Source organism: Euprymna scolopes, chromosome 33 (genome assembly GCF_053919585.1).
Source record: "Euprymna scolopes isolate OS-2025 chromosome 33, ASM5391958v1, whole genome shotgun sequence".
In the NCBI taxonomy this organism is placed as follows: Eukaryota; Metazoa; Mollusca; class Cephalopoda; order Sepiida; family Sepiolidae; genus Euprymna; species Euprymna scolopes.
In genome coordinates this window covers 18,623,843-18,649,231 of record NC_136514.1, presented here as the reverse complement: position 1 = coordinate 18,649,231, position 25,389 = coordinate 18,623,843, and the positions used below count along the sequence as shown (strand labels likewise).

At 33.2% G+C, this 25,389-nt stretch overlaps 1 protein-coding gene across 8 annotated transcripts in view; it reads right to left on the bottom strand.

The window, feature by feature from the left end:
- Positions 1-4,743: 4,743 nt before the first annotated feature.
- LOC145258157 (arylsulfatase B-like) overlaps positions 4,744-25,389 on the bottom strand; it is a 57,089-nt gene continuing 36,443 nt past the window's right edge. For 7 of the 8 annotated variants that reach the window (XM_080115957.1, XM_080115949.1, XM_080115956.1 and 4 more), the window contains 4 exons: positions 20,177-20,302; positions 18,247-18,373; positions 9,759-9,912; positions 4,744-6,062 (listed from right to left, as the gene is read on the bottom strand). In XM_080115957.1, the coding sequence (XP_079972083.1) occupies positions 5,366-6,062; positions 9,759-9,912; positions 18,247-18,373; positions 20,177-20,302 (1,104 nt within the window). In that variant the 3' untranslated portion in view covers positions 4,744-5,365. The remainder of the gene's footprint in view (positions 6,063-9,758; positions 9,913-18,246; positions 18,374-20,176; positions 20,303-25,389) is intronic. The other variant, XM_080115958.1, reaches the window with a different exon arrangement.

Below are 25,389 nucleotides of genomic sequence, written 5' to 3'. Positions count from 1 at the left end.
TTTTCTTGGGTCGTCTAACTTCCTTCCACCTCATCTTCTCTCCAGTAGTCAGTCATTCGTCTCAACACAGCCAATCGATTCCACTCAATTATATTCTTCATCATTCAACCGATAATCTATCCACAACACTTTTGTGCCGTTATAATTTGCACTTAGTCTCTCTAGAGTGAATCACTATCTATGCTTTTTTGGTTGAGATCAAGGTATTTTGTTGGTCAGAGAAGGAAAAGTCATAGATTTTTGTCCCAATCCCACGTGCTCTATTTTGGAAAGCTGGATTTTCCGCATATTATGTATTGACCTTGTGCTTAACTCTGCCCTCATAGGAAGACAAGTAAATAAAAGGATTGTGATTAAAAATTGGTACAAACCTGTTTTTGTGCAGCCTGTAGAGACTGATGGAGAAAAGAAAAAAAAAATGGCTGCTGTTTCTCTCTGTGCTTGTGACCTTGTCACCTGATATGCAAATGAGATGCTTCTGGGGTAAATGAAAAGCCTGATTTTTCGGAGGCTTCATCAGTTTCGAGTTGGACATTGGAGCATCAAGTATTGGATTTGGATGTCGGTAATCATAAATTTACATTGTATATTTAATTGTATCTCAAACCATCATGCTTTTCAGGTGGGTAGGTTAGCGCTCATGGCAAATACATTGAGGAGATTGCCAAGGCTGCTGCAAAGAAGGTAGACTCCTATTATGTTAGAAAATTACCCCTACGAGAGAGCATCCTATATCTTTACAAAGCCACCATTTGCCCATGCATGGAGTATTGTTGCCACATCTGGATTGGTACATCTACCACTTGTCTCTTACTCTTAGATAGGGTCCAAAAAAAGCCTCAACTAATAGGTCCTACACTGTTGGCCAACTTCTGTCCCATTGCCGCAATGTTGCATCTGTGCTTGTTTTACCAGTATTTTAATGGAATGTACTATGAACTCATCAACTTACATACTCCCAATGTGTAGCATCAAAATCCCACCCCTTCACTTTTGAAGTCCCTAGATGCTGGAAAGCATTCTACTCTAATAATTTCTTCTCTTGACTTTGGGATTCTCTGTTTTCTGCTTTCTTCCACTAACCTGCAGAAGTTTAAATGTAATGGGAACAGACATCTTGGTATTCAACTCCCCATAGTTCTGTTAGACATGGTCCAAATAATAATCCCTTACATTCCAAGTGGCAATATGCCTTGTCTGGGGGTGAAAAAAAAACAAAAAAAAAAAAACTATTTATAGGTTTTCTGTAAGTGAATCAGGTCAATGAAAAAGTCTTTTGGATATTCTTCCTTCACAGCTATGTTGAAATTTTTTTTACTCTTCTCTTCTTCATCTCCAGCATCAGTTGGTTTTGGTATATAAGGGACTGCAAGTGTCTTGGTACCACCAGACAATGTCTCATTCCTGGTCTTCATCTAGTACAATCCAAAAGTTGATAAGTCTTGCTGTTACTTTGTTAGTAACAATTAAGTTAACTAGTGTTGATTTTGACAAGGATCACAATGAGTGCATCATTATAACTAAAATTTGTAAAACAGAATCATTCCTGGGCTTGGATTAAGGATGGCTGAGGTTAAACAAAACAGAGGTACAAGTTAAGATGACAACTAATGTCACGTTTTCTGAGCTGAAAGAAAGCAAAAACATTCAAATGAGTCTGTCCCCGACAGAGACCAGCAACAATGCAAGTCTGCCATGAGTTGCACAAGGCTGTTGGCCAATAATGTAGAAAATGCAAAACATTACCTTGATATGTGTCACGCATTTTAGTTAAAATAATTATCTAAGAGAACATTTGTCAGTCTCTTTCTTTTTCTTTCCCTCCCTTCAAAAATAAGCCTTTAAGAAACTCTCAGTGAACATCTCCTTGTATCTTAGCTGCATGAAAAGAAGCTTTATTTGCATAGCAAACACTAAACAAAACTGCTGGGCCATTTTTATTTTTTATTTTTTTTAAATTTCACACAAATGTACTTTATGTCTGGGAGTGTTCTTAGAGATGTTTCAATACAAAACCTATCTAAGTATTAAAAATTGATAATCCAAAAATTCTGCTTGAAAAATTGATAATCAAAAAAATCCGATTGAAAAAGGAACAGTCCGATTTTGACAAAAATTAACACTTACACAGCTTAACATCACAAAAGCATTTGAGAAGTTTTATCACCGCACAAGCAAAATAGCCTTGCATACAAAAATCAACAATAGGTTCTTTGATAAGATGGGCACGTTTTAAATGAATGTTTTTGTTTAAAGTACAATTGAACCATGATACGTGATATCTGCATTTAAAACTTTAATTCAGGCCATCATACAAAAATAATTTTTTTCAAATAAACAGGTTCTCTAAAGTGCAATATAGACTACAATGTATTGTGGACTAGGTCACTGCGAGGAGGCAGGTGGAGTTTCCTCCTTGTGCACCATAGTGGGTCCCTGACTAGAGCAGACAACTAATTGATTTGATTGAAAAATGGATGATTTCATTGATTGCCACGTCGATAACAGCATTGTTTGTTGATCCTCATTTAATCTCATTCAATTTGCTAGTATTAAACTATAATATAAATAAAATATTAGGAATAAACAGAATTAAATACAATATACAAACCATTATCTATATATTAATACGATAGCATATGTGTTAGTTTTTTTCACGCTTACATCCTGGTAGTTTAATTGTTATGTACTTCCATTTCTTGTCATAAATAATTTTACCAAGAATTCTTCCAAAGTTTTGGTTTCGGTTATAGCTGATGGCACTAAAGTCATCAATTTTTTTTTTTTTAAATAATTTTACCAAGAATTCCTTAAAAGTTTTGGTTTCAGTTTCAATTATAGCTAATGGCATTCCAATAATCTATTTTTTATTTATTTATTTTTTTTTTTTTTAATAATTTTACCAAGAATTCCTTAAAAGTTTTGGTTTCAGTTTCAATTATAGCTAATGGCATTACAATAATCTATTTTTTATTTATTTATTTATTTTTTTTTTTTTAATAATTTTATCAAGAATTCTTCCTAAGTTTTGGTTTTGGTTTCGATTATAGCTGGAGGAACTAAAGTAATAAATTTGGGATTCGGTTTCGATTTAAGCTAATGAATCCAAGTCATATAGATATATTTTTTATTTTCAAAATCACAACTTTATAATATATAAAAATCGATAGAACATTAACTCTATAATAATATATACAAAATATGCAAGAATTAAAATATATTTAAACGTATTTTATGACCTGGCTACACCGGGCGTCCCTGCTAGTTTATAAATAATAAATAGTCAGAGGTAAATAATATATTAATGATATCATATTAAATAGTGCCGTATAGTGATAAGTAGTTAGATTGTACATCTAAAAACAAAAATAGGTTTAAGGCTCTTAAATTCACACGAGAATTGTCCGCAAGAACTTGTGGTGTAACAGATAAAGTATTTGTTAAAGTTCAATTGTAAGTGATACTATTCTGGAGGTTGAAGGTTCGATTGGTAATATTAAAAAATACAACTGTGAATTATTTAGGACTTTTATTCCATCATAGCTGACGAAATGAGAGCATGCTACCCTCGATTTAAAAAAAAAAAAAAGGGGGGGGTCTGTTCAAAACTGTACAGATTTCCGAGTTCGACAAGATACACTTAAAGAAAGACCCGAGGTTACATCGATTGAAACGTGAAAATAACTCAAAATAAGAACAGTAGTTTGAATAATCCAGAAACCAAGTTTCTTTTTTGTTTTTTTTTTTCAGTAAGATTCTATTTACTTAATCTCCACAACTCCAATGTGGAAGTAACTCAACAATCACAGACACATGTTCACTGATCAAAACCGCCATCTTTGTTATTCAGTCAATAATCCACAACAACAAGCAAGAGAGATCACTTAAGAACTTAACAACAGAACTCCTTTTACCCTAATATAAAAGGAGACAACTTAACACCTGAGAGCGAAATAGTTTTGTTTTTTCATCACGACTTAGATATTTGCAGAATGACACTATAATCTTCCATATATATATATAAAGTAGTAGCGTTCATATGTGTGTGTCTAAATCTCGTACAGCCCACACCACTGGACCGATCATGATCAAACCTGGGATGATGGTTTCCCACCTAGGGATGGTGCACACCAATTTCAAGGTTAAGGTCAAAGTTCAAGGTCATAGTCTATGAATATATACTCTCCTACAGCACACACCACTGGACTAATCATAACCAAACCCGACATGAGAATGATCTCTGACCGTCGGGCTGATGCACACCATTTTTCAAAAGTTAAGGTCATATTTAGTGCGGCTCTTTATAAACGTACCCACCTAGGGATGGTGAATACCACATTTGTAAATTTGGTGCAGACCAACTTTGTAAATTTAAATCAGATCATTCTCCTCCACCTCCATCCCCTCAACCAATTAAACTAATGTTAACATTGTGATTCTTTGTAATTGTTTCAATTTTTAAGTGTCACCTTTGATATAATCTATTTGCTTTAAAGTTCATAGGTGGATCTGTCACTTGAGGAGGTCGTTTTAAAAATTTTTTTAAACACCTTAAACAATAGTTGCTCTTATAACATCCACTTACTGCAAGAGTGCCCGTAAAGCGGAAACATGAGTGAACAGCAAAGTCCCATGTGAAGCGCAGGTATCTTTGCTAATGAGGTTATAATGAATATGGCATTGCATTGGGTGATAGATATGAAATTTTTTTTTTTTTTTATGTATTTATTAAAAATTGTAAAATCTTATTTTCGATTAAATTTATTTAACAAAATGAAAATTTTAAAAAATACAGCTTTATTTTTTTTAAATCCGAATAAATCTGCAAATCCCAAACAGTGGCTTGTAATTATTGCAAAATGAAAAAAAATTGTTCTTCACTGCATTAATTAATATTTTTTCTCTTCTCAAATGTGGAATCCAACAAGTGTACATTTCGTGTTTAGATATGTTAAAAATAAATGGAAGATGAATAATCTAATTAAAAAAAAACCCTATTTTTTTCTTGGGAATATGTATATGTTTTTTGTCTCTGATGAGTTGTTTAGTATATCTCTGCTATACTATGAAACATGCGTAAGACATACTTCATATGAATAAACTATAATAATTGAATACATCTGGTTTTGGAATGTAAACTAACAATATATTTTTTTTACCTTTGTTCATCCCAAACAAGGCATCTTGCCATTGAAACATAAGAGCTTACTGTGATAAAGACCAGATTCATAAGATGGAAGCAACCTGGATGGGAAATTGAGCAGCAAGATATTTGTTTACATTATATTTAAATTTCTGCCTTTTGATAAGATCAAAAGAGTGGGGAAGGAATTCTTGGTCCAAGGAAAGCAACTATTTGGATATATTAGTTTTGAGAATTCAACCATGGTACCCACAGTCCATTATGCCGTTTGGGGTTACCCGCAGGATCTTGTCGTTTATTTGCAGGTGCCACCATCGTTTCCGTGTAATATTTTAGTCGTGCCATTAAGTGCTTCACAATATCTGGTTTCTCGGCTGCCAAATTATGATATTCACACGGATCCGTTGGAATATGGAAAAGGCAAGGGTTTAGTTTACCAACACAATTATATTTTGCATTTAGGGGACGGGGCCCTCCACATTTTACTTGGACAGGTTTCTTTGCTGTTAATTTTTGGTGTTCGATTCTCTCGTTGGATGAATAATACAAGACAGTATCACTAATATTTGTATGTTCGTACGCTTGATAGGGTGGATACCAACCATCCCGTTCGGATACATGTCCAAACAGTAATTTATAGTCTCCAACCCGTAAGGCTGAAAATTTCAGGATGGGATCGATGTTATGAAGGATCTCATGACGGACAGACGGACCATTTTTCACTAACATCCGCCAGAGATCGAATCCATCAAGATTCTTCATTTCAGCAGGATCGCCCCCAGCAGCACGATACAAAGTCGGAAGCCAATCACAGACATGAATCATCTGCTGGCTGACACTACCCTTTTGCTGCAAGAGGGGGCTGTGAATAAAACCAACGCCGCGGACTCCACCTTCCCACATGGTGTTCTTCATGCCCCTGTGAAGAAATTAAAAAAAAAAAAATTGGTAAGCATTAGACACGAAATTGGATAGAAAAATACATTTTTTTTTACAACATAAAAGACGATGGCGGTTTTGGTCATTTTTAAAAAAAAAAAACTTATTCAACAAAGACAAGGAACATTATCACTGAGATACAAGAACTACTATGAATTATGTACCAGATTTACAGGGGCATCATAAGTGGGGAGTTGTGCAGCAAGATGTTTGTTAACATTACATTTACATTTCTGCATGTTAATACACTCCAGAAACTGGGTAGGGAATTCCAAAGTCTAGCAGTTTGAAGGAAGAAAGTATTAGAATAGAAGGCTTTCTCTGGCATCTATGGACCTCTACAGTGAAGGAGTGGGATTTTGCTGCTTGTTGGTTAGTTAGCGTTTATTGGAGCACATTCCATTTGTAAAACAAGAACAGGGCTGCAACATTGTGGCGATGGGACAGAGGTTAAAGCTTGGCTGAAAATACAGGGCCAATTTGATTGGAGACTCTTATTGATCGTGTCTAATGAGGAGAGACAAATGGTTTATAGGATACTGGAAGGTGTGAGTAATTTTCTAGCTGAGTAAAGGGAGGCCACCTTCTTTATAGCAGTCTTTATGATTTTAGGATTTACTAATACTAAAAGAAAATCTACTAATTGAAGAGTGGAGGTCAATACCTTTTTTGCAGTGACTTTTGCAATAAAAGGAAATACGAGGTGCCTTCAATAAGTTTCCAAACTTCTTTTGTACAGGCATTTAAAGTTGTTGTAGACTCTTGAAAAATGAGATGACTGACTAATTTTTATGATTTCGGGTTCAAATGAACAGCTACAGCAGGAATCGGAATACACCCTACTAAAGCCTGATTGTCACAGCTGGTGAATTTCAAAAATGCACTCTGGACGTGAGGACACTTCAAAAGAACGATATGCAATAAAATTATGTGTTAAACTTGGAAAAAATGCCATAAAAACGTATGGAATACTTCAGACTGCTTTCAAGGGAATTTCATGGATAAAGACTGTCTTTGATGTCAGTGTGGGAACTGTACACACAATTATTTGCAAGGAAGTGAAGATGCGGAAGATTTGTGTGAAGTTTGTCCAAGGATGCTTAGAAGATCAGAAAGAAATACGATGTTATGACAGTAGGGAGTGGATTAAGCTGATCAATTCAGATCCTGCAGTTCTTGATGCTCTGATGACTTGCGATGAAAGCTGGTTCTACTGCTATGACTCAGAGACCAAGAGACAGAATTCCCAGTGGAAGCATGCTGACTCTCCCAGACCCGAGAAGGCCAGACAGAGCAAATTCATCCAGAAATTTATGATGATCCCTTTTTTCCTGACAAAATGGACATGATCTACATGCAATTGGGTTCCCACTGGACAGTTAACAAGGAATACTATGTTAAGGTTTTAAGGGAGTTCAGAAAGAGATTCTGACAGAAGAGACCGGCACTGTTCAAATCGGGTCAGTGGCATTTTCGACAGGACAATGCACTAATCCATAACTTCATCGTTGTCGCAGACTATTTGACCAAGATGGGCATAAAGACATTTCCTCACCCTCCCTATAGTTCAGACTTTGCTCCCTGTGACTTTTGGTTATTCTTTAAGCTCAAAGAAACACGCAAGAGGACTTCTATGGGGCCTTCCAAAAATCGTTGGGATGGTACAAGTGCATTGCAGCCGGAGGAGATTACTTCGAAGGGGACTAAAGTTTGATGGGTGCACTAGCAAGAAAAGTGGCCATACGAAAAAAAGTTTGGAAACTTATTGAAGGCCCCTCATACATATGTGACACAATAAGTGAACTCTGGTTGCAAATTTCATAGCTAACATTTGTAATGATTATACAACAAGCACTTCACTTCCCATAGATTCTATCTTGTTAACAAAAACTTTGAATGTAGTCATGAAAATTGAAAATTCACACACCAGAAAAAAATTAAATAAAATTGTTATTCTCAAATCAAAAGACTCATTTGGGCTCATCAGTTAGACACATCCGAGCTCGGGATTTGAAACACGAGCCTCTTGCATGCTAGGCGAGCACTCTGAAGATCAAGCAAACCATGGCATAGATCCAACAGTGGAGTGAACCAACCTCATACCGAGCAAGGGACGTGGTCATCCAACTAGCCACAACCCAACCCGATGTATCACAAGTAGGAATTTTATACTCTGATTTCAAATCCCAAGTTTGAATATGTCTAACTGATGAGCTCAAATAAGGGTGAAACTCGAATCTTGGACTTTCGGTTTGTTGGCTTCCTTGGCTCTTGTGAGCTGCGACATTGTCTGACTGTAGATATAATTATATATTCTCTCACATTTTGAAAATTCTATTACTGATTGCTTGCTAGGTTATCGTGTCAAGATTAAATAAAAGATTCTGTTTTAAATTCCATGTAGATTCTTGAGTTTGACAAGATACACCTGAAGAAGGTCGGAGGTTATATTAACTGAAATGTTCTGAAAATAACACCAAAGATGAGAATGGTAAGTGTGAATAATCCAAATAACGGTATCACTGGTAGAATACTTAACATAATTAAATCCTTCTTAGATAAGAGAAAAATCCAGGTTGTCCTCGACGGTCGTACATCTAAACAATATGATATAAATGCGGGAGTGCCCCAGGGTTCTATCCTTGGACCTCTATTGTTCCTGATATTCATAAATGACCTCCTCGACAAAATTTCCTCTGAAATGGGTATATATGCTGATGACACTACACTTTATGGCAGGCACGACAAGAAGACGAATGAACACATTTCTAAAGAAATGGCAGAAACACTAGAGGAAGACCTCCAATCTGTAGTGGAATGGGGACAAAAATGGTTGGTCACGTTCAATGCCGCCAAGATTAAACTAGTGTCATTCAATAATTACAAGAAACCCTCTCTACCACCTATAGCAATGGCCAGCGACTCTTTATCTGAGAGTACATCTTTCAAACTGCTTGGCCTAACGTTCACAGGAAACATGAGTTGGAACAATTACATTGAAGGCATTGCCAGAGCCGCTGCAAGAAAGGTGGGCTCTCTCTACCGTGCTAGACAACTACTAACACCCGAAAGTATCCTGTATCTCTATAAGGCCACCATTCGCCCATGTATGGAGTATTGCTGTCGTATTTGGGCTGGTGCATCTGCTACTAGTCTCTCGCTCCTTGACAAGGTTCAAAAGAGAGTCGCAAACCTGATAGGCCCTGAACTGGCATCTAAGCTTCAGCCTCTGTCCTATCGACGAAACGCTGCATCCCTCTGCCTTTTCTACAAGTATTTTAGTGGTGAATGCTCTGACGAACTGCAATCACTTGTGCCCCCACGACGTGAGCACCCTTGACAAACCCGACAGGCTGCTAAATCCCACCCCCACACTGTAGAGATCCCTAGATGTAAAAGATCTTTCTACTCCAATAGTTTCTTCCCCAGAACTGCTAAACTTTGGAATATCATTCCAGGTCCCTGCTTCCCCAACTGTACTGACGTGCAGAAGTTCAAGTGTAACGTGAACCGACATCTTGCTGCCCAAATCCCTACATAGTACCCCAGTAGTTGTTGCCCCTGATAGTAGCCCCCTACACCAAAGTGGCAATGTGCCTTGTTTGGGGTGAAAATGTAATTAAAAAAACAAAAAAAACATCAACCTCAATCTTACAAATTCAAAACGTAAAAATACCTGAGAGGCCAGTTTGAGGCCATGTTTCCATCGTAGCCATGAGTAGGTCCTCCATTATCAGTTGAAAAAACAATAATTGAATTGCTATACATCCCAGTCTCTTTTAAGGCCTTCACAACTTCTCCGACGCCATCATCCAAAGCAGATACCATTCCTGCAGATGAAAATTTGAGGTTTTTTTTATTATTGCTTACGAGATAATCTCTGCATAAATTATAAGACTTCTACATGTCATCTGTAATAATCTGTAAGATAAGAATCGTCAAAAAAAAGCTAAGAATTGCCAGGACTAATAACACCTTAGCTGAGAGCTCATCGTTAAAACTCCTTAGCTTAACATTCACAGGCAGCATGAATTGGAACAAATAGATTAAGGACATTGCTAAGTCTGCTGCAAAGAAGGTGGGCTCCCTCTACTGTGCTAGAAAATTACTCACACCAGAGAGCATCCTATATCTTTACAAAGTAAAAATTCGCTCATGCATGGAGTATTGTTGTCACATCTGAATGGGCATTTATCATTAGTCTCGCACTCTTCAACAGGGTCTCGCAGAAAAAAGTGTTTCAAATCTAATATATCCCACACACTTGGCCAAACTCCAACCTTTGTCCCGTCGTCACATTCCTTGTGCCTCTTTAACATACATACTCCCGATTAACCTGCCAAGCAGCAAAATCCCACCCCGTCACTGTTGATGCTGGAAAACCTACTCTCATAGCTTCTTCCCACAGACTGCTAGACCTTGGAATTCCCTCTGTTTTTTGCTTCTCTGACTGTACTGAGTCCTGGATATGATCTTAACACTATATTCAACAGTGAGGCCCCAGCTTGCGAGCTTTGGAAAGTGTGGACCCACCCCTTAATTGTCATTGCTCCCAGGTCCACTCTGACCAGGAGTGGTAGTATCTGTTAGGCACAACTATGCGTTAAATAGAAACTGACTTGAAAAAAAAAACCCCAAATATATTCTATTAAAAACTTTTTCTTCAAAATTACTGGATTCGGCATTAAATAACTTGAAACGGGTTGATATGCCGTAAAACAAAAACAACCAACCTGACTGTACTGACATGCAGAAGTTTAAATTGTAATGCAAACAGACAATTTGTGGTTCAACTCCCCACATAGTCCTCTGTAAACATGATCCCAAGCCTCTCCTATCCAAGTGGCAATGCAATTTGTTTGGCATGAATAGTTTATGTAAATATTAGCACATAGCGTAACAACACTATAATAGTGAAATTTGAAATTTTTAATATTGAATTTCAAGGCAAACCAATGGTCTTTATTTAATTGTCATATCGCAGCAATGAATATATCCAAAAATTATGAAAAGCAATAGGGTAGAAAAAAATTATTATTATTTATTTTGACGAAAATTAGTGAAAATAAAATATTTGGCTAAAGAAACATGAGAGATCCAAAGTAAGTAGCATGTTACTATTGCCAATTTTTTTTTTAATAAATTGTATGTTTTACTTTGTTTTTAGCATAACTGAGTTACTTCCCTTGTTATTATGTCATGTCTTTACAAAGAAATATGGCGACGTTTTTTTACGATAAAGATCAAAAACTTGTATTTTCTAAATAATGCAGTAATATTTAAGTATTTTTGCCATGTCAATTAAGTAGATATCGTTGCTTTTAGTTAAAATTAACACAGTCAGTAGATACTGATTTTTAATCAATTTTTTCACTTCCAAATTTTGCTATTATAATCAGTGGCGGCTCGTGCCTAAGATTAGTGGGGGTGCTGTTTTAAAGAAAATACCTATTGTTTTAATATTGTGTAAAAATAAAACAAACATAAAAAATATAATTTATACGTATGCACATGTATAAAAATACAATAACTTAAAGGAATCCTAAATAGATGTTAATATTTTAAATATTTTACTTATTACATTCATTTGAAAGTAAACTTCATTCTTCTTGTTTTAATTTGTGAGAAAAGATTGATAATTTTCTACTTAACTTCTGGATGACTGCTGAAGAACGTTTTTTTCAGTTGAAAGCAATGCAAGTGCATTTAGTCTTTCGCAACCCATGGTGTTCCTTAGAAAAGTTTTTATTCTTTTCAGAGTTGAAAAACAACGTTCTATCTCTTATGCAGTCATGGGAATTGTCAAGATAATTTTTATGAGTTTTGTGATTTCACTAAGAACATCGTTTAAATTGTTTTCCAAAATAAATTTCAGAAGATCAATTACTTTTCAATATTCATGGATATCTGACCTACTATAAAATATTTCTAGCTCAGTTTCAAACTTTTCTTTGTCAATCATGGGATATGCTTCAGTTGTCAAGGATATCTCTTCTGTAGGTAGTTTTTTTTTCTTAAAACTAGCAAAGCTTATCTTGTAAAACAATTTAGCAAGTATTAAATGTTTAGTTGAAGAATATCTGTCCGTTATATCAACAGATATATAGTCACACAGTTCTTTAGCTTCGTCCTTGAGTGTTTGTGAAGGATTTTCACAGTATTTGGTGTTTCTTATCTCTAAAATAGCAGTTTTGAAATTTGTTATGTATTCATTGACTTTATATATGCTAATTTCCTGAGAATTAATTTCAACATGAGACATAATTTCATGAAATAGCTCAAACCAAAATATGAAATTTTCATCGTTCAAATATTTCAGAATTCCTGTCGCTTCTGCAACAGTCTCATCTACATATGATGTTGACTGAATTTCAGTGACAGTTTTTTTATGCTTGAACATTTTCATGAACTCTATTTATGTATGTTAAAGTTCCACCTTGTGGCGGATACACGTAGAATGCTTACATCTAGATGCTTCTTGAAAAATGGACAGACGCTGTGGTGATCTAGAAAAGAAAGTCAGAATAGCCAAAATGTTAGAGATAAATATTGTAGCATTTTGTGTAATGCTTGCTGCATTCCTCATTATTAAATTAAGTTGATGCGCATAACAGTGAGTGAAATGCGCATTACTATAATCTGCTTTTATTTTTGCCTGAGCACCAGCTTTTTTGCCTTTCATGACATTTGCATCATCAAATGTCTGAGCTATCAGTTTTTGGCGATTCCCTTGAAGGATTATATCTAATTGTTGTAGAATACATTTTGATATCCCATCAGCGGTTTGGTTTTCTGGAATAAAGAATCCCCAAATGCGTTCAAGTATTTTTTCATCCAAGATGTACCGTAAAACAATGATCATTTGTGTATGTTCAGACATATCTGTTGCATCATCAGCCATGATAGCTACAAAGGAAGCTTTGCTAAGTTCTGCCCTTATTTCATCAGTGTATATTTGTAAAAGACAATCAAGTATGTCATTCTGAATAGTCTTGGAAACTCCTTTGAAGACATTACTGGTTTCTAAGTGATTCTTTAAATCTGGATCTAATTAAGATGCAAAATTTAAAAATCCTCTAAATACACTTGGATTTACTGAATCATCTTTTTCATCATGTCCTTGTAAGGGAGTTTCAAAGTTCCCACAAAAGAAAATACAATCTATTATTTTAGATAAAATTTCACGGTTCTTCTTAACATTCGTGTTATGATGATTGATTGAAAGTCTGCAGGCCTCACTAAGTTTTTCTTTAATATTTATGGTCCCCAAAATTGATAGGGAAACTACACTGTCAACGTGCTTCTCATGCTTTTCAGTTCTATCTTTCATTTTGTTAATAGTTCTGAAACTATCTTGTCCATGTTACATCACCTCCTATCAACAAACAAGGAAAGCAGAAATATGCCTTTTTTAGTTCACAGCCGCAAAGCCAACTTTTCCGTTGGTACCATTAAAGCTACGAATATGCACTTTGTTGTTGCTAATGCCTGGCTGAGATATTTGAATATCAGGCGTTGAACGGCTTCTTTTCTTAATTTCAACTTTATCATGGAGAGACAGCTGTGAAAACTCAATCTGTTGAAGTTCATTTACCGTCGCAGAAGTTATTTCTTGGGGATACAAGGAGACCATGGTTAAATTCTTTTTATATCAATTGTATTGGGAAAGGTAAGTACTAGGTAGTCTATTAGTAGAATATCAATTAGGGTAGAAGGAATACAATGTTTAAGTGATCCTCTTGCAATTCAACTGAACCAGTAGTTCTAACTGAGTTGAATCATACTTTTATAACTTTTAGGTCACAGATTTTTATTAACGAAAAAAGTTTTACTATTTAACAACGGTTTTATTTATAAAAAGCTTGTTGTTAATTAAAAATATGTGTATAACAAAATAAGCTTGTCATTAAAATTGCTTTTTTTTTTAATACAAATATTTTTAACTTTGCCATTATAAGTCGTCGAAAAAGGGGTAATACGCAAAAACATTTTAATTAAAAAACACTATTTTAAATTGTGTACACTTTACAGAGTAATAAAAAAATATACAAATATATTTCTTTTAAACTTTACAGATTAAATAAAATTTTACGGGCTTTTTCCGCAGGTAAACAAACGAAAAACATTTTTTAAATACATTTTATTTACAATTTTTTAATAATTTATTTTTTCATAAAAACAAAATCTTTGAAATTTACTTGCCTGCAAACGATGGTAAAGTTAGGAGTTTACCATTTAAAAATGGTTTTATTGGATAACAGTTTTATTCAAAATTTAAAAATGTGTGTTTATAACAAAACTTTGTAAATAAAATATAGAATAAAAGTTTACATATTTGTACTATGAGCAAACAAAAAAAATTTAAAGATACATAATTTTATTTACAAATCTTTTTACAATTTTTTATATAAAAATAAAAACAAACTTTGCTATTCACTAAGCTTATCATAAAAACGGTTTTACATACTCGTCTTGTTATATATATATATATATGTGTGTGTGTATATATATATATATATATATATATATATATATATATATATATATATATATATATGTGTGTGTGTGTGTGTGTGTATGTGTATATATATATTTATATATACATATATATATATATATATATATATAAATAAGGTAAAAACATTTCTAACTAAAATGTATTTTAAAAATAAAATTTTCTTCGCTTTCTATAGAAAAAAATGTAAATATTTTTTTATTCTGTAAAGTTTAACTACTACAAAATAAATAGATTTCAAACTACTTAAAAACTCAAACAAAATAAGCCATATAGGTAAAAAAAAAAAAATAACATTAGTCGTGTTGGTAGCTTCAAGGCTAAAAGCCCAAACACTTTTAATTTTAAAAAAAAAAGTTTGGCATATTGTATATTTTTGTCTGCTTAAATAGCATTTTAACGTGTGGGTTTTTTTTTAAGGTGGAGATTTTATTTACAAGAACACGTTACACTTTTTAATAATAATAATTAAAAGAAAACATTTGTAAACAAGCCTCTTAAAAAAAAAAAAAAGCGAAAACGCGCAAACACCGCGTTTGGAACTGCGAAAACTACATTTCCAAACTGGCTCATATCAGCCGTTCTAGATTGGGCATGCGCACAAGCGAACTTCACTAAGAATGTGTAACTGTGAATTTCGCAGCTCCAAGCAAAGTTTTGCTTTTATGCTTACATGAGTATGGGGACAATTATCGATATTAAGCTTCAGGATTATATATATATATATATATATATATATATATAATATGATATATTATCACATAGAAAGAAAAAAAAATAAACGTATTCTTTTTAACGTGTATCGATAATAATGAGTAGAAATGACTTGGGGGTGCTGCAGTTCCACAGCTCTAGGCACGAGCCGCCACTGATTATAATGTAGTTGCACCAATTATTTTTACTCCTTTTCACAAAAAAAAAAAAAAAAATTGTATAGGTGCTAATTATTTCATAAACTATGATAATCTGTATCAAAAGAATCATTAAAGAAAACAATGCCCTTCTTTAAACAAACAATATATATTTATTTGTATAGTACACAGTTGGGTGTAGGTTGCCAGAAGTTAAAGCATTGAAAAGAAAGGAAATAGTGATAATAAAGCCTTTTCTTGAAGAAATAGATCTTCAAGTTTAATATGGCATAATTGTGTTGACATACTGGTTCTCGTTAGATCATCAATGTTAAGCAACGTTGAGCCTAGCGAGTATCAGGTGGGTGACCAATTTGTGAATACCAAGCGCCGTATGTAGTAAGACTTAACATTTCTGGCAGTCTCTGCGTCCCACCTGGCCTCCAGCTGTCTCAACTCTGTCCTGCTTCTTAGATCAGGCTGGTTGGGATAAGAGAGTTAGGCTGGTACTGCGCAAACCAGCTTCACTTTCTACAAACTTTCATCGGATGTTATACAAGAAATGATCAGATGATCTTGATTGCTTTAACAGACGAACCGCTTAGATCTTTATAACCCCATTAAATTTCTATGTAATTATTGCTTCGAGCGTTATCAGCGTATTTGTAAACATACTTTAAAATAAAAATGGAATATTCCAAATCGCATCAATCGTTATCAGACTGAATTCTCTTATGAAAATGGAATATTGCCAGCAAGTGCATGGTGGATACAGATCACAATACTCATAAGTTATTTATCGCTAGTAATAATTATTGTTAGTTCATAAAAAAAAAAGAAAAAGTCATTGACATGTTATTCTTTCTTCTTTTGGTTTGAAATGACCTTTGCTGCCCAGTGATATGGACTTTGGTGACCAGTGCTAGACAATTTGGGAAGAGTGATGATTTGTCAGACAGGACCTTTCAACACCCAGGCCCTTCATCAGAGTAACTGCTATGTACCAAATGATCAACTAGGACCCAGAGCGACCAAATTTGGGTGACCTTACCCACTGGACCATTCTTGAAAGAGTGAGGAGTACATTCATAGACCCATTAAATTTCTATACTCCACATAGTCACATTAAAAAGGTATACATACTACATTCATAGCCTCATAAAAGGTGTATATGCAGCATACATACCCCGCCCCCCCACGCCCAATAAATCATTATTACACATTAATGATTAATTGACGTTATAATGTATATAATTGGGTGCACAAAAAATTTAGGGAAAATCATGTAGGTTTAAAGATGATAATCAGTGCAAGAAATGGGATACAATGGAAATGAACATATTATTTGGCTTTATCGGACTACTATTCTCATCTCAAGTGTCATTTTCACAATTTTTCATTCGATGTAACCTCTGACCTTCTTCAGGTGTATCTTGTTGAACTCAAGAATCTTTCTATTGAACTCGAAAATCTTTCTGTCGAACTCAAGAATCTGCACAGAATTCCAACAGTACCCTTTATTTAATTCACGATGGTAGCATGTTCTCGTTCCATCAGCCATGACTGGATAGAGGTCCTAAGTAATTTGCAATTCTATTTTTAGTTGCCCACACTGAGGATTGAACCTTCAACCCTCAGAAAAAGGTCACTTTTTACAACTGAATTTTTCCAAGTACTTCTAACCACTGCACCATGAGTTCTTGTAGTCTTAAGAATCTAATTAATACAGAAAAAAACAATCCTTATCTCAAAAAATTCAAAAACATAATGGCGTGTACATTTTGATGGAAAGTATATTTACTGAGGTTGTCCAGAAGTTTTGTTATCTCGTTTATATTATTGGAGCAAAAGAAGGAGCAGGTGCAACTTCAAGAGTTAGAAATGGATGAACTAAGCTCATGGAACATCTGACATTACTAACCAGCAGAGCGTTACCACTGTTGACCAAGAGAAGAGTCTATCAAGCATGTGTACACAGTGTAACGATGTACGAAAGTGAAGATTGCAGTATAGAGAAATTAATGCAGAATAGGATACTTTGTTGGTATGGTCACATTGAAAGAATGGGTTGAGAGGTTTTGAACCAGTAGATGTAGAACAGTTGATATAGCAGGGTCAGTTTGCAGTGGAAGGCCAAGGAAAACATGAGAGAAAATGATACAGATGGATTTTAGAGAAAGAGGGATAAATAAAGACCTGGCCAGAAATATGTTAGTTTGGAAGTCAATTTTTGAAAGTCGTCCAACTCATGCCAGCATGTAAGACAGACATTAAAATGATGATGATGATGAAGATGATGATGAATCATTTTGGAAAAGAATTACTGTAGTAATTTGTTCCTTAAATTTATACTCGTGCAAAACCCATTACCTCAAAAAATCTCTCCTTGCTAGATGCCTTTGTTAATTCAGCCACGCCATTCGACAGCACCCAGGTGACTTCATCTGTGAAGTCACCAATCCAGCACTATCACCAGGCTGAAAGAAATGTTGCAATGGCCAACTCAAAACCTCCGGACAATGAACCAAGATGCTGAACTGATTATGGGTCTTTATGGTGTCTGTCGTTGGAAATGCAAATGGCTGTCACTCATAATGGAAGCAGCTTTGGATGGCTGTGCCTGGTCAACCAGTGTTTAGAACATGGTGAATTTGTTGGAAAGAACCGGCACAACTGACCAAGGGTGAATGCCACAACCAAGGAAAAATGTTTAACAAAAACAAATGAGGTACAACTGACTGTGAGCAATTACTTCAATCACTGAGTAAATTAATCAAAGAATGAAGATAAAAATTTACCTGCATAGATTCGCCGCCCCTGATGTTTAATGTTTGGAAATCGGTTGATGTATTTTTGAGGTGCTTGCAATCTTTCATAGTCATTGCCACTGTGAACTGCTTGATAAGGCAGATATAAAAATAATGGCTGCAAGAAATAAGATAATAAAAAAAAAACAGAAAGAAATCAAATTATTTTTATAAATCAAATAATTCTTTACTCTCAGTTTTTTTTTATACACGCATATAAAAGTGAGTGCATGCGTAGAGGTGTTAACTATTACTTGGCGGTTTATCTTGTAACTCGTGTACACCTTCCATAGAAAATGATGGGGAAAAAATATACTTCGCCAGTGTTTACAATAATCTAAATATATAAACATGAAATGGTTAAAAGAAAAAATACAACAAACATAACCCAATCTCATAAATTTATCTTAACCTTCAAAACAGGCCTTTTCAAATGAGGTAAGCCAGTCAGCTTATATATATATATATATTTTTTTTTTCTTTTGGAAAAAGAAATCGAGTAGAGTGATCAATTATAAGAAAAAAAACGAAAATAAGAGTGTTTTTATATATATTTTTTCTTTATTGGCTGACGAGAGCTTGATATGGGTATCTAAAATGGTCCTAATTACTGGGTTTGAAACTGACAGTACCAATGACTTGTCTTATCTAAAAACTTTCTGTAAACAATATATATATATATATATATATATATATATATATATATATAAAGTTTTTTTCATTTATCTCTCCTACATTAATATCAAAATGAGTTACTATAAATCAATAATACAACAGAATATCTTGAAATATTTTATAAATGGTACAGATATTATTACTCCATTTGGTCTGATATTTCTACCACCTGCCAATTCCTCTTGAACAGAGCGCAAAAATGAATTTTTTAACATAATAGGTTCCGGACTCTTGTAGCAACAACAGCATGTACTCGCGGCTTAAGATTTTGAATATGATTGTTCTATGATGATAGAGTTTATAACTGACCCTACTACTGTATCATTGCTGATTGATTGTAGCAATCAACTTCCTTTCTGGCTTGTTCAATGTTCAATCATGATCATCACTCAGGTGAGTTGATCACGTGACTGAATTTATAAAAGGTTGAACTCATTGCAATTTCCTCTCTTTCTTCCTGGCTCTCGCTTGACAATACACTCTACTGTTGGGACGAAACTTTGCCCAAGCATTTAACGAGAAGACAAACAAGCCGTCATGGCTACTTCTGCACATAGACTTCAATGTGGTATTCATATGAATTTTCCTTCTACCGCAGGACTCTATAATCTTTTATCCCTGTCCATACATGGACATATGCTCCTACTACTAACTTCAACATGCATCCATGAACTCTCATTCAACAGGTCCATCTAATCATTCATCTACATCTCCACACAGAAACTGTTACCAATACAATTTCTTTTTTTTTTATTACAAAGATAATCAATAAAGTTATTAAATGTTACAATAAGACTCTTGTCATAATCTATTCAACACTCTCTGCCAAGCTTTCCTGTCACATCACCACAATGTTGCATCCCTGCAATTCTCTTAGAAGTAATTAGACAAAATGTGCGCCAATAAACTTATTGCATTTGTATCCCTTTAATCAAAGTACCCCCCGACCCACCCGACTAACAAATTTCCACTCCTTCATTGTAAAGGTGTTTAGATGCTGGGAAATTTTCTACTCTAATAGATTATTCCACTAGGATTGCTGGACGTTGGAATTCTCTCTCTACTCTCTGGTTCTCTAACAGTACTAACATGCAGAAACTTAAATGTAATATTCACAAACATCTTGCAGCCCAACTCCCCACTCAGGTTGTCCTCTATAAGTATGGTCCCTTCACAGTAACGCTTTATGCTTCAGTGGCAATCTATCTCGTTTGAGGTAAAAAAAAAAAAAAAAAAAAAAACTTACCCGAGTCTGGTTATGCTTATGAATTAATTTGACAGCTTCCTTCGTAAACAATTCTGTGGAGTAATTGCCGAGAGCATCTTTGTCGACAAGCATATTTCTATGAAAATCATACCCAATCGCTTTCGGCTAAAAAACGAAGATGTGTTAGAAGTGTTAAGATGAAGAATTGTTGATGAAACCATTTATAGTCTAGCATAATGCTTTTCACTTTCTATTGCCCCAATATTTTACTTGCTATGCATCCCTAACCCTATAACATGCGATCGTACAACAAGCTTCTTTTACTGGAGATGATTTGAATTTTATAACTGATATAGCAGTTAAAAAAGAAGAAAACTTTCCCAAGAGATATTTTGGTGTTTCTGTAGTATGAGATTTCAAAGAAATGCATTTTAGGTGAAATCATTAAGTACTTAGTTGTCATGTCGAAATTAGTATAAATTCCAAAATTTATGAAAACAGATCCAGTGGAAGATTTAATAGATCTATATTTTTCAAAACATTTTCAAAAAAATTTACAAAAAATCCGAAATATTAGCATTCCAACGTTCTTTATTTTGAAGTGGCAGATTTTCACTGAAATCAAAGGAAATAAGTCAAACTGATTGATTGCAGTTACCTCCTCTGGATTTTGAGAACTCTTCCACATTAAAACATACAATAAAGCATTAAAACATACAATAAAAATTTAGCCATACAATAAAACATTAAACCATATGCAATAAAACATTAAACCATATACAATAAAACATTAAACCATATACAATAAAACATTAAACCATATGCAATAAAACATTAAACCATATGCAATAAAACATTAAACCATATGCAATAAAACATTAAACCATATGCAATAAAACATTAAACCATATACAATAAAACATTAAACCATATACAATAAAACATTAAAACATATGCAATAAAACATTAAACCATATGCAATAAAACATTAAACCATATACAATAAAACATTAAACCATATGCAATAAAACATTAAACCATATGCAATAAAACATTAAACCATATACAATAAAACATTAAACCATATGCAATAAAACATTAAACCATATGCAATAAAACATTAAACCATATGCAATAAAACATTAAACCATATACAATAAAACATTAAACCATATACAATAAAATATTAAACCATATGCAATAAAACATTAAAACATATACAATAAAACATTAAACCATATGCAATAAAACATTAAACCATATACAATAAAACATTAAACCATATGCAATAAAACATTAAACCATATGCAATAAAACATTAAACCATATGCAATAAAACATTAAACCATATACAATAAAACATTAAACCATATGCAATAAAACATTAAACCATATGCAATAAAACATTAAACCATATGCAATAAAACATTAAAACATATACAATAAAACATTAAACCATATGCAATAAAACATTAAACCATATACAATAAAACATTAAACCATATGCAATAAAACATTAAACCATATACAATAAAACATTAAACCATATGCAATAAAACATTAAACCATATGCAATAAAACATTAAACCATATACAATAAAACATTAAACCATATGCAATAAAACATTAAACCATATGCAATAAAACATTAAACCATATGCAATAAAACATTAAACCATATACAATAAAACATTAAACCATATACAATAAAACATTAAACCATATGCAATAAAACATTAAAACATATACAATAAAACATTAAACCATATACAATAAAACATTAAACCATATGCAATAAAACATTAAACCATATGCAATAAAACATTAAACCATATACAATAAAACATTAAACCATATACAATAAAACATTAAACCATATACAATAAAACATTAAACCATATGCAATAAAACATTAAACCATATACAATAAAACATTAAACCATATACAATAAAACATTAAACCATATACAATAAAACATTAAACCATATGCAATAAAACATTAAACCATATACAATAAAACATTAAACCATATGCAATAAAACATTAAACCATATGCAATAAAACATTAAACCATATGCAATAAAACATTAAACCATATGCAATAAAACATTAAACCATATACAATAAAACATTAAACCATATACAATAAAACATTAAACCATATACAATAAAACATTAAACCATATACAATAAAACATTAAACCATATACAATAAAACATTAAACCATATACAATAAAACATTAAACCATATACAATAAAACATTAATTATTTTCTACAGGATGATTTTTCATAATTTTTGGAATTTATACTAATTTCGACATGACACAAGTATGTAATGGTGATTTTACCTAAAATACATTTGTTTGAAAACCCATCATATCGCAGAAGCACCAATGTTTTTATTCTTCAAACTAGCTACATATACCCAGCCTTGCCCAGTTGAAACATATTGCCGAACAGAGGGATCAATCACATACTATTAAAGATCTACTAAATATTCTAACTTGTTACAAAAAATTGTAACATAGCCGTTACATTTCAACCACTTGGACCCACACGTTGTCTGGTACCATCACAGGAACAAACAAAACAGGAATAACATAAAAAAAATACAACTCAGCATTTTTCCTAGGTAAATACAAAAAGCATTTATTCTAGTAATTTCCAACAACGTATGTTTCAAAATATCACTCACAAGTCGAACATGCCAGTGGAGATGCTCTTTCATGCACGTGTCTTTGTTGTCACTTGCTATTCCACTTTTTTGACCATGCGCCGCATTTTCTCTCTCGCCGCCCAAGAGTCAAAACACGTCCAATTGCTTCTTTTGCTCGGCCACTTGCTGTCCTTTTATTCCCTTTTTCTGTCCTCCTTCTTCCCATGACGAAGCATGTGTATACTTGTTTAATTTGCATATGTGCTAAGATGGCTGCTAATTTTTTGCTAGTCAGCTATCCTATGGCTGCTGCTGATCTTCTCACACATGCACCATATACACTATGTTACATAGCATCCATTCCCCGAAAAATTCTTTACAAGAAAAGAAAATTGAAATGTTCACACAATAAAACATGAATAATTAAATTCAAATAAAAATCTCAAAGTATATACTCTGTTCGACATTTCCATTAAAATTTTTTTTTTCTCTCAGAAATTCCTTTCCTCATTCATTCTTTCTTTTTTTTTTTTTCATTCATAAAAATAAAGGAATTCCAACATATTTTTCTAAATATTTAATGGCAATGTTTTAATACGCTGAAGGGAAAAACAACTTAGTTAACTGTTTAAATAGCAAGAATATTTGAGATTTTTTTTTTTCAGAAATTTCATAGAATCAATGTTAAAATGTTTCAGCTTGCTTTTGCAAGAATAAAGCTTTAGATGTTAATATTTTGCAGCATCAGTCCAATTCATTGCAAGACCAAATCAGAGTTTAAATAGTCTTTGATGTTTGTTGGTCCTTAGTCAAGGCCCGAAAGCCACTCAGAAATAAGGATTATTGTAAGTACAATACGTTAGTGTGGATATTTAAAGTGCCTACTTAAGGGGGCGGTTCATCAGGTATTTGTTTACGTTGGACTTGAAGACATCCAAGTTGTAATCAGGAAGGAAGCAGGCAGATGGAACAGAGTTCCACAGGCGTGCAGTTCTAAGAAAGAAGCTTTGTTCATGGAATCTATGTTTTGATTTAGGTAAAGAGTGGGGAAACCAAAATAAAAATATATATTAGTGTAGAGTCTGTTCGATATTTCCATTTTTACACATTTTTTTGTCAGAAATTTCTTTCCTTATTTATTCTTTCTTTTTTCCATTTTTGAAAAAAAAAAAAAAAAAAAAAAAAAAAAAAAATCAAACATATTCTTGCAAATATTTAAAGGCAACGTTTTAAGTAATTAAGTAATTTTAAGTAATTAAATCAAAAGTAATTTTAAGTAATTAAATCAAAAGTAATTTTAAGTAATTAAATCAAAAGTAATTTTAAGTAATTAAATCAAAAGTAATTTTAAGTAATTAAATAAAAATAAAAATATATTAGTGTAGAGTCTGTTCGATATTTCCATTTTTTCATTAGAAATTTCTTTCCTTATTTCTTTTTTTTTTTCCATTTTCGAAAAAAAAAAAAAAAAAAAAAATCCAACATATTCTTCCAAATATTTAAAGGCAATGTTTTAATATGTTGTAAAAGAGGAACTGTTTTAATAGGGAGGATGTATTTCTTGGGGATTTTCAGAAATTTCAACTGAAGCAGTGTTAGCGTTTCAGTTTTGTTGTGCAAGAATAAAGTTTCAAATGTTGAAATATTTTACAAAACCAGTCAAATCATTGCAAGACCAAATCAGAGTTTTCATAGTCTTTGATGTTAGTTGGTCCTTAGTTTGTCAATTCACCAAACTGAAATGGGATGTTTTTATTTTAGTAATAAAGTCAGTTTATTTGCATCTTGACAGTTTTCATAACGCATGTGTTATTATGTTCCACGATACGTTTATACATTTTTTTCCCGTTATTTTTTTTTTGCGTAACTTTTTTCTTTGTTATTCTCTTACATCAACCCCTGATTCCTTCTCACCATCTTATCAGTCATAACATTATCTCTTCTGCTGCTGCTAATGTTTTCATTAGTCAGCTATCCTATAGCTGCTGCTGATTTTGTCCCACGTGCGACGTACATGCTATGTCGCGAAGTGACCGCATGTTGGATTTAGGAAAACATAAAACACATCCATCTTGGTTTCGGAAAATCAAACGTAAAGTAACTTTCATAGCTTAAATGAAAATAACTCTTATAACTTAAATAAATAAGCTTATTTGCGGTTTTAAACGCAACCGTTGTCAATTATTAATAATGGAAAATAGATTAAATTTAATATAAATTAAATTAAAAATAAATAAACTTCAAATAATATTTCTAAGTAGATCAACTAAAACGAGTCTATTACAACAAATAATTAATAACATGGAGCTGATTATCAAAATAGATTTTCTTTAATATAATATGCAAATGAGGTTACTCATTGAATGTAGATTTCTTTTAAATACATATTATATATAGAAATCATGCTGGAATAAAATTGTATACTTCGGAAATTGGGTTTAAGTAGGACCCTCCCACCACCACCACCACCACCACCACCACATTAGAAAAGGGTAAACATGGTAAAAGATGCTAAGAGAAATCTTTTTTTAAAATTCTAACAGACAAGATGGACCAACCAACCAACCTCACTTCTTTTGAGTTGGCCTTGTGC